Genomic DNA, 10373 nt, shown 5'->3' on the forward strand with positions numbered 1-10373 from the left:
AATAATGTTCATTTATTATTTGCATATTTTCTCATTCAATATAGGTCCTACCACTAGTTACCGATTTCGTCATCGGCAAGCTTGGTCAGAAGTTTGTCCAGCCACCCCCCTTTGACCTGGCCAAGAGTTTCACCGACTCCCACGCTTGTGCACCGCTCATCTTTGTGCTCTCCCCTGGAGCTGATCCTATGGCTGCCCTGCTCAAGTTTGCTGGAGACAAGGGATTCAGCGGAGAGAAGTTTGATGCCATCTCACTTGGACAGGGACAGGTGAGAACATTTTTGTTGTGGTTGTGTTATTATTTATGAAAGTTTAGTATAAGAAAAGGTATTTGAGTGAGTAACAAAATATAGACGCGACATGTTCTGGTTATGCCACAAAAGGAGGAAGATTTTGTTGACTGCATGAAATTGTCCTGAAAGGACTATTAAAATGTCACTGAGAAAGTGGAAACTACAAAAAAGCAACAATACAAATGTATTTGACAACTTATTTGTTCAATTAGCAATGTATTCGCTGTGTAATTAATCATGCACTTTTAGAGTCAGTTATAAACATAGTGAAAAACTGAAAAGTTCTGATGTGTGGCATCTTAGGAGACCCGTACCCGTCATTGTTACCATGAAAACATGTGATTCACTAATCTTTTTCTTGGGATGCTTGCAGGGTCCTGTGGCTGCAGCACTGATTGCCACTGCTATCAAGGAAGGTACATGGGTCGTACTTCAGAACTGCCATCTTGCTGTCTCGTGGATGTCAGCCCTAGAGAAGCTCTGCGAGGAATTCAGTCCAGATAACGTCAACCCGGAATTCAGGCTCTGGCTCACTAGCTATCCATCAAACAAGGTATGCCTGCCTTGGTCTCTTAAATCCCTGAAAGAAATTTTTCGAAATGTAAATCATCTGTAGTAGGGTGTACATTAAATGCATATTGTTCAAGCTAGATTTTGATAAAAATGTTTGTTCCACATGGTTTTCCTCATTTGAACAGAGAGGGAAAGCAAGACTTCTCTAGAAACATTGTATTTTTTTCAAATGTCATAGTATGTACTGAATTCATAAATTCAACATTTAAATTCAAACATGGACATGGAGAACCTTATATGAAGTAAGATTATATAGCTAATACTATATTTTTCTTGTTATTTTTGGATTTTATGACATCTCCTGGTTTTGAATATAGATTATGAATGCAATTATTATCAAAGCATATATTCACTTCAATTATCCATGTTGCTGCGGAATACCTATGTGATTTATAATTACTGTAGACATGTTTAAAAAACCTCTCTACCTTTGTGTTGCTCTTCGTTCATGAAGCATATAAAGCATATGTATTCACTTCAAATACCCATGTCGCTGCGGAATATCCATGTGATTTATTATTACTGTAGACAATTAAAAAAATATCTCTACCTAGCTTTTGGTTCGTGTAGTTCCCAGTGACTGTTCTCCAGATTCATTACTACTGTAGACATTTTTAAAAACCTCTCTGCCTTTGTGTTGCTCTTGGTTTGTGTAGTTCCCAGTGACTGTTCTGCAGAATGGTGTGAAGATGACAAATGAGCCTCCCACCGGTCTCAGGATGAACGTCCTACAGTCGTACATCAGTGATCCTATCAGTGATCCAGACTTCTTTGCCTCATGCCCAGGAAAAGAACTGGTAAGTTGATCAAATTGATTGGTGTTGTTGAAACAGTTACATGGATTGTTAGTCTTTATTGTTGCTGCTCTCATTGAAGAAAAAAAAGTTCAGGATCAGTTTTACAATGAAGTTATGAATTTAAGACGTATATTTGTAATTGAAGTCGTGCTGATTATCAATAAAAGTGAAGAGATAATGGAAACAAATATGAGAGCATGAATTGCTATCAGTAGCGCTAAGAATTTAGCATTAAATTGCTCTTCATACACCTGAAATGTTTATCGATCTGAAAGTGTGTTGTATGTTTGTTGACTACTTCAAAATTGTTTTGTTGTACCGGTATGTTCTTTTTTTTTTATAGATCTGGGAGAAACTTCTGTTTGGCCTGTGTTTCTTCCATGCCCTGGTCCAGGAGAGAAGAAAGTTTGGTCCATTAGGCTGGAACATTGCCTACGGTTTCAACGAGTCTGACCTTCGTATCAGCATCAGGCAGCTACAGGTAATAACTGGTGAATGGATGAGACAAAGAATGAGTCGATCTACAGCCCAATGTTGATTCAGTGTGTGTCATACAGGACATGAGGACAACCTTCATTTCTTTTCTTTTTTAGCCTTAACTCTGGTGTACAATTGATGAAAACTTGTTCTAATTTGGCCATTATGAAGTGATGCTAGAAAGAAATATATTAGTGGTGTTAAGTGGTGGTTATTTTACCTGACTGGTTAGAAAGCATAAATGCTTGTTAGTAAGCAACCAGCATTGGAAGTGTGTCGCGCGTGGTTGTAAGTTTTGATTTAATGAATTCCTTTTTTTTGCCAACATGGTTCCCTTTTTTTGGTCGCACAAGGTTGGCAGCTCTGGGTATGGGATGCATTTCACAAAATGACCTTTGAGATACGAGAGTACTAATGAACCCTATGAATAAATGCGTTATCTAGAAAGAGATAGACATGGAATATGACTGGCAACTGAAGAGGCATGCCTCAGGGACTCTCTGGGGACTATTACAGGATCATTAGTACCTTTCTTGATACAGTCAAAACTGTTTTAGTGACCACCTGTCTACAAAGACAGCATTTTTTGTTTCCCTTGAAAATGGTTTCTCATTGAAACATGTATTAAAGGAACCTGACTACAAAGACCACTTTTTCTGTTTCCCTTGGGTGGTCGCTACAGACAGGTTTGACTGTATATACAAATGGCTTTTAATTGTCACCCTGCAGATGTTTGTCAACGACTATGAAGAAGTCCAGTATGCGGCCATTGCATACCTGACCGGAGAGTGCAACTACGGTGGTAGGGTCACTCAGGAGTGGGATCGACGTTGCCTTCTGACCATCCTTGCAGACTTCTACACTCCGGATATCATCAGTGATCCCAAGTACAAGTTCTCACCGAGCGGAGAATACCACTCACCTCCCAAGGGATCCTACGAGAGCTACCTTGAGTTCATCAAGGTCAGTATAATTATTGAGAAATTTGTTATTTCCAATTATGTGACACAGATGTCCAAAGTTAGAATTATGTATTAGAAGAGAGAAGAGGAGTGGACCCGTTTTTCCCCTGTTAAATGGTCAAACATTTTTTGATTGATTATATAACATTTTTAACAATTTCATTTCCATTTAATAAAGAGATAAACTGTATACCATTGTAATCAGAATAAACGTCATGTTGATGAAAACATATTTCCAAACTAATGCAAATTCAAAAGATGCATTCACTTTCTCATTTTTTACCCTGAAAATGTCTACTGAAGAATTAATTGAGCTGCAATGTTATGTTTCTGCAATGTTTAAGTCATATAGTGGTGATTAAAGTCTATTGCTACACATAATATCAGTTATGATGAAAGGAATATAATTTTAGATATGACAAGCCCTAAAATGTTGTTTAGCAGTTAAGCATCTCAACGTGACACCATTCCTCCTTCTTCTCCCTGGATATATGACAGGCCTTACCAGTCACCCAGGTACCTGAGATCTTTGGTATGCACGACAATGTCGACATCTCCAAGTCTCTGCAGGAAACCAGACTCCTCTTTGATAACATCCTCCTCACCATAGGAGGCAAGGGTATGGGAGGAAGCAGTGGCTCTACAGATAACGTCCTATCAGACATCGCCAAAGACATCGTCTCCAAGGTCAGTGTTCTTCCAGTACCGTACCTTCATTTCGAGGGGTCAGTGACACAAAGATGTAACTCCATTTTGGCCATTTTGAGAAAAAGTGGTTTATGTGTCACTGAGCACTTGGGCCTTAAGGAGTTAAATCTATGTTTCACTAGCCATTGACTTCAATGGGGTGTTGGGTGGAGTTAAGTCTTTGTGTTTTCTAGAAAGCCCACATTTTTCTGAACATTTTGATATCAAATACTCATTTTGGCAAAATATGGAGTTACGTCTTTGTGTCACTGAACCCTCGGTTTGTTTTCCTTTTCATTTCAAAGTTCAAATAGTACAAGACAAACAGTTCTTAGAGAGGCATAAAATGTCATGCAACCATTTATTAATAATATAAAATATATAGTGAAGGATAAGTTTAACACATTTCATGTAATGTTTCATTGGAATTTGACACAATGATTTATTTGTATGCATTGTGAGTGTGTATATATTGTGATGCAATAGAGATTTTATTTCTTTTTAATATATATATATATATTGTATGTTTATAGTTGACTTTATTCTGTTATTTTGTATACCCCATTTGTCCGTATTGTTGTGTTGTAGACAGAGTTATAAGCCTGAGTTTATTTGTTATGGTTAATACATGTGAATGAGACATTTATCAACATTTTTCATTGACTGATCATCATTATTCCTACAGCTTCCACCAAACTTTGATCTGGAGTTAAGTCTTAAGAAGTATCCAGTCACATACGGGGAGAGTATGAACACAGTCTTAGTACAGGAGATGGAAAGATTTAACACGTAAGCAAAGAGTTTTGATGAAGCTAAACACATCTTTTAATTTTTCAATTAAGAATTTTTTTCATTGGAGTCTTGTTTTATCCACATTAGTATGTATCTGATTCACAAATATGTATGAATTTATGTGTTAATGCAGATATTACATTAAAGTGACTCTGTGACATTGCCTCAGATTCTGAAACAAAATCCTGGATATAGCTCATGCTGCAATCATATCTATAAACCTTTAGATCATTCAGGAATCCCATGACTCTGATTATCAAGATACTTATGATTAGAAATCAAAATTATATTTTTTGTTTTCCTAACGGTTTTTATAAAACTACAGTCTTTTGGGGAAAATGAGTATGGTATTGGTAAAGCCGGTCACTCAAAGATTTGAGGCACTTCGTGATCATTTTGATGTGCAATTTTTTTTTAGGGCTTCAATATTACACCATATAACAGACACTGATAACCCGTAGGGCGATGCATCTCAGATTTAACATTTTTAAACAATGCCTTTAACAATATTTAATTTGCTTGTTATGTCCATTAATTATGTCTCGTCCTGTGAATCGTTTTTTTTTAATTATTTAAATCTGTTTTTGGAATAACTTTGTGCAACTGATCATCCTTATGTTAAAAGTTTTTATTGTTCAGCATGTTGAAAGCATCACTGAAACATTCCTATTGTTATAATCAACCTATATCTTTATTTTGATCTCCTAGACTGTTGATTACGATTCGAAGCAGTTTGCTCAATCTTCAGAAGGCTATCAAGGGTCTGGTTGTTATGTCCTCTGATCTAGAGGGTGTGGCTCATAATCTGCTAATCGGAAGAGTAAGTAAAATTATGAACATTTGCCGCTTGTATAAACCTCTTGCAATTCTCCCTTGAAGATGAAGATTGATTCCTCTTGGTGAAAGTGAAGTCCCCTCAAAGGGGTGATAACTTATATCAAGAAAGGAACAGTGATTATGAGTTTTTATATACCTCACTTTAGAAATCTAGCCATCTGATTGGTTGAAATTGGAGTCGTAATTTCTAGCCATGCCCCGCCTACCAGTCAATAGTCATTTGAAAGGCACCCTAGGGCACTTTTCAAAAGACTATTGACTGGTAGGCGGGTAAGAGTACTGCGATCCCCTTGGTTTACGTGTTAATTAACTTAGTTTGTGTGGAGCTCGACTACCATACTTTTTTACAAACTCGAGTGGCGCGCGATCAGACACCCTATTATTAAAGAGTAGGTCTTGATAGCGTAAAAAAGTTTAATTATACCATGATTGGTAAGTCGCACATGTATTCCATGACCCTTTTCTGTTTATAAAAGTTATAATGACTGCTTTAACATTCGAGGCATAGTTGTTTTTATAGACTCTCGGGGAGGTAACATCGTGCTATCACCCCTCGGCACGCCTCGGGCGATAGCACGATGTAACCTCCCCTTGAGCATGTAAAAACATCTATGTCTCTCATAGCAGTCATAATTACTATAATGATATCTTAGCAGAATCAGAGAATGAAAAGTCAAGTGGAGGACGCGGGACTTACAGTATAATAATGATGCTATTGATCAGTGATTAATCAACCAATTACTTTGTACATGTACCCTCAAGTCTCGGTCTGTGAAGGTGACACTAGAAGTAAAAATTTGTCCGCTGTGTTACGTTAAAGGATACCAAGCATTGTATGTAAGTGGTATTCTATCCTGTTTCCTGTTCTTCAGGTGCCAGATGTGTGGGCCAAGCGTTCCTACCCGAGTCTGAAGCCCCTGGGTAGCTACATCAATGATTTCCTGGCCAGGCTGAAGTTCCTGCAGGATTGGTACGATGATGGCAAACCTATGATCTTCTGGCTGTCTGGGTTCTACTTCACTCAGGCTTTCCTTACAGGAGCCATGCAGAACTACGCAAGGAAGTACACCATACCCATTGACAAGTGCGGCTTCCAGTTTGAGGTGAGTGCTCTGTGTTTTTAGGGTGCGTTCAAAAAATGAAGCTAGAATCACAAACATGAATCACAAATCAAAACGCCGTTAAAAAACATGGTTACTGCGGGAGAGCGTTCAAGCAATTTTTCATCAATGCTGATTCTCGCTCATTTTAAGCCCAGCCACTGCGCAGTTTGACCCAGGAAGTATAGGTCAACTTCGCTGCATCGTTTCTGAATTTGTTTACGGTCGACTGTCGGCCAAATCAGAAGCAGGCCACGATAATGATGTTATAGAATCACAATTGAGATCTCCGTTCGTTCAAGTGATTTTTAGCGACCATGATACAAAAAGCATCTTTGTCAGCGTTTCGTGTTTGTGCTTTGAAACACGTTTATTTTTAAGACCGACGAAAAATCGCTTGAACGCAACCGTGTTTTAAACTAAACGTCTTTGAAAACCGTGTTTCTAGGCTGAAAAAGTGTCACTCGAACGCACCCCTAGCTGTGCCATGAAGACAATATATGATTACAGAAATAATAGGTTAACAGAGGGTACATTTCAAGCCACTACCTATACCACTACTTTTAAATACCATTTCTGTACATTTGTTTGTTTGTTTTACCTGACTGCTAAGAAAGCATGTGAATGCTTGTTAGTATGCAACCAGGGGACTGACAGCTTTAATTCCTCTCCGAGGGACTTGCTAATGAGGATTAACGCATTACCAAAGGGCACTAGTGTTTCTACTTGGTTTTCAAACCCGGGACATACCCGTTACGAGACCACTGCTCTACCACTGAGCCATCACGCCTCCTGCATTCTCTATTTTGTATGGATTGAATATACTGAGCTAGAATAAACTTGGAATCAGTGCCAATCAAAATGCAGGTTAAATGGGAAATGAAGAGCATCTTCAGTGTGATAATATTGTCTTATATTTCTCTTCACATATGTAGGTGCTGCCTTCAGAGACGGCTGATAAGGCTCCTGACGATGGTGTTTATGTGAATGGACTCTACTTGGATGGAGCTAGATGGGACAGGAAACGGTAAATATTGATTTGGAAAAATAGTGTTTTCCTTGGGTCCTTGGTAAATAATGAAAGGGATATAACATGTTTAAACCAAAATTGTCATTCTTAAATGTACTACCGGAAATTGTTTATTAAATCTGGTAAATTGTATCTTGTTTGTTCAAAACTCATATTGCTTTGGATCATTGACTTTTTGTTGGATATGTAAGATATAGTTTTATTATTAAACAGTCCCATTTGATTTACTGCACTATCTTATAACCCTTCTAAAAGTAATTGTGAATAATATCTCCTCATAGAGTTTGTATACTTGTGAATAATCACAAAATTGTTTTCAAATTGTATAGGAAGAGAATATTTATGAATCATAATAATTTGATTTAATGCAAATTATAAAGAATAATTCTGATTATATCGTGTTTTCTTGTTGTTTTCCAGGGGAATGCTTGGAGAGTCACTACCCAAGGTTCTGTTTGACTCTGTACCAATCATCTGGATCAAACCAGGTAAGAATCTTTTATTTTCTCTGTTAAATAAGTATATGGGAGTCAGAATAATTTTCCAAGGGTGAGAGAATACACCTCTAATAAGATAGTAGATTTGAATATGTTCTGGTAATCATTCAAAAGACTTTGGATATTTGTTCTCATACGGTTCGAGTCCCGCCCCGGCACTAATGTCCTTTTGCAAGACCCTGCATGCTTGATCTACATTTGCCCCACTCAACCCAGGAGATGAAAATGGGTACCTGGCAGGAATTAATTCCTTGAAATGCTAGAGCACTGTAATGGCAGCCATGCTAAAGCCAGGGTAATAATCGGGAGCGCTAGGAGTGTCAAGTCTGACAGATATGAGCACTATACAAGAACCCAATATTGTTATTATTATTGGGTGTGTGACTAGGTATCGCTTTGGTAATTATGGTAATTTCTAATTCCCTTCTTTTCTTTCTGCAGGCATAAAAGCCGAGTTCAAGGCTAAAGGGGACTACATCAGCCCTCTGTACAAGACCAGCGAGAGGAGAGGTACCCTGTCCACCACCGGTCACTCTACCAACTTTGTCCTTGCCATTCATCTGCCCACTGACCGGCCGGTAGATCACTGGATCAAGAGGGGCGTCGCCCTCCTCTGTGGCTTGGACGACTGAGCACATCCTAGGTTTTTATACCGGTACTTAATTTTGTTAAGGGGATGCTTGCCTCTGTGATTTCCTTCATGCAGGTTCGTTGTATGGAGAAGATTCAAAGGGATGCACCTTTTGAGAGGTATCACTACTTTACGTAAGATATTTATGTGTGCATCCACTTGCTCCACATCATATCTAATGCGGAGTTCAGACCAAAACCAGTGTCTATACATACATACATATAAGTTATGTAAATTATATTGTAAGATATTGGAGATGTAATGGACTATGGTTGTACATGTATTGGCAAGATCAATTACTTGAAATAACATTGCTGGACGAATGTGTATATTTAATGACAACTGATTACTAATGTTTCACTCATATATCTTGGATATAATATTCTTATGGCATTCCTGTAAATATATATGTACAAAATACTTATGTATCATACATCCAAGATATTTGATCTTTGCAATAGTTATCAGTTGTGAGATACATTGTAAGTACACTGTTGAGCTTTTTGACCATTTACTTGGAACTGGAAAAGCAGTCTACAAGTAAAAAAGACACTTGCTAATATTGTTGATACTTATACTGCTGTGAGATTTATGATACTGTCAAATTTGCAGTTGGAAGAAAAATCTACTCAAATCAAATACAGCCCAGTAGAGGTATATTTTATTGTAAACACTAACATCTGAAAACAAATGTTGAGGTCTTTATCCACAGGGCATTCCTAAAAATGAAGAGTGATATAGAAAAAACTGTTATGCCTTTATGCCTTTTTTCTTCAATATTTTGTAGAAGATATTTGTATTATACCTAATTTCAAAAGATATTTCTTTTTGAAATTCATGATGAGGATTAAATGACATTGTAAATACATGTGAAGAGAGCCATACATGTAAATATGAAAGGTGATATGTATATAGAAAAGGCTTTATTGTGATGATTGTACACTTTTTTTTTAAGGCCTTGTAAATATATAACTACATGCAAGACATTCAAGACTTTGTAAATTGAAATAAGTGTGTGCTGTGAATACCCTCTTGAAGTTTATGAGGGTTTTCATACTTTTTATGATGTAGTGAATGGAATTATTGCCTGATAAACATGTAGAATGGCAATGAGACTAGATTGACTTCATTAATGGGAAGAAATGACTTCAGTTGACAATTCATGTATGTGAGAGAGACAGAGAAAGAGAGAGAGAGAGAGAAGAGAAGAGAATGTTTGACTGTTTTCTTTTCAGATCATTGCTGTGATTGATTTTTAATTTGATGCAGTAAGTTGAGAAGAATTTGTGAGACTATAAAACATAGTACCATAATCATAAAAAGTTATTTAGCATTCTTTGAATTATATTTAGATTGAATCAATGATTAACTCTACACTTACAGATATGTCATGATATATTTATTTTGAAAATTGATCTTGTATGTATGCAGTTCTGTAAAGGTTTGAGAGTTACATGCACTTTGTTCTCAGAATTTCCTGCAATGAGATGGTGCGCTATATATATATTTGTGTAATATGCATTATTGTAAATAATTGTATGTCAGGATGTAAACATTTCCCAAATGTACCTCCGTCCATGCACCTGGTAAGCATATGTATTCTGTCCGATGTCAAGGTATTCCCGTCCATTCTCACCGAAGTGACTTTTATTTTCCTTTTTCTTTCTATGAAGGAATAATTGTGATATAAGAATGTG

General features: G+C 37.2%; 1 protein-coding gene across 2 annotated transcripts in view; it reads left to right on the plus strand.

Annotated features, from left to right (window-relative positions):
* Positions 1-10373, plus strand: part of LOC576226 (dynein heavy chain 12, axonemal-like) — a 57421-nt gene extending 47048 nt beyond the window's left edge. The window contains exons 56-67 of one of the 2 annotated variants that reach the window (XM_030972455.1): positions 45-269; positions 667-846; positions 1523-1663; positions 2007-2144; positions 2870-3103; positions 3601-3789; positions 4475-4578; positions 5290-5401; positions 6291-6521; positions 7454-7545; positions 7969-8036; positions 8487-10373. In XM_030972455.1, coding sequence (XP_030828315.1) covers positions 45-269; positions 667-846; positions 1523-1663; positions 2007-2144; positions 2870-3103; positions 3601-3789; positions 4475-4578; positions 5290-5401; positions 6291-6521; positions 7454-7545; positions 7969-8036; positions 8487-8677 — 1905 coding nt within the window. In that variant the 3' untranslated portion in view covers positions 8678-10373. The remainder of the gene's footprint in view (positions 1-44; positions 270-666; positions 847-1522; positions 1664-2006; positions 2145-2869; positions 3104-3600; positions 3790-4474; positions 4579-5289; positions 5402-6290; positions 6522-7453; positions 7546-7968; positions 8037-8486) is intronic. The other variant, XM_030972456.1, reaches the window with a different exon arrangement.

The sequence above is a fragment of the Strongylocentrotus purpuratus genome, unplaced genomic scaffold, assembly GCF_000002235.5.
Source record: "Strongylocentrotus purpuratus isolate Spur 01 unplaced genomic scaffold, Spur_5.0 spur5_scaffold_6, whole genome shotgun sequence".
NCBI classification, from domain to species: domain Eukaryota; kingdom Metazoa; phylum Echinodermata; class Echinoidea; order Camarodonta; family Strongylocentrotidae; genus Strongylocentrotus; species Strongylocentrotus purpuratus.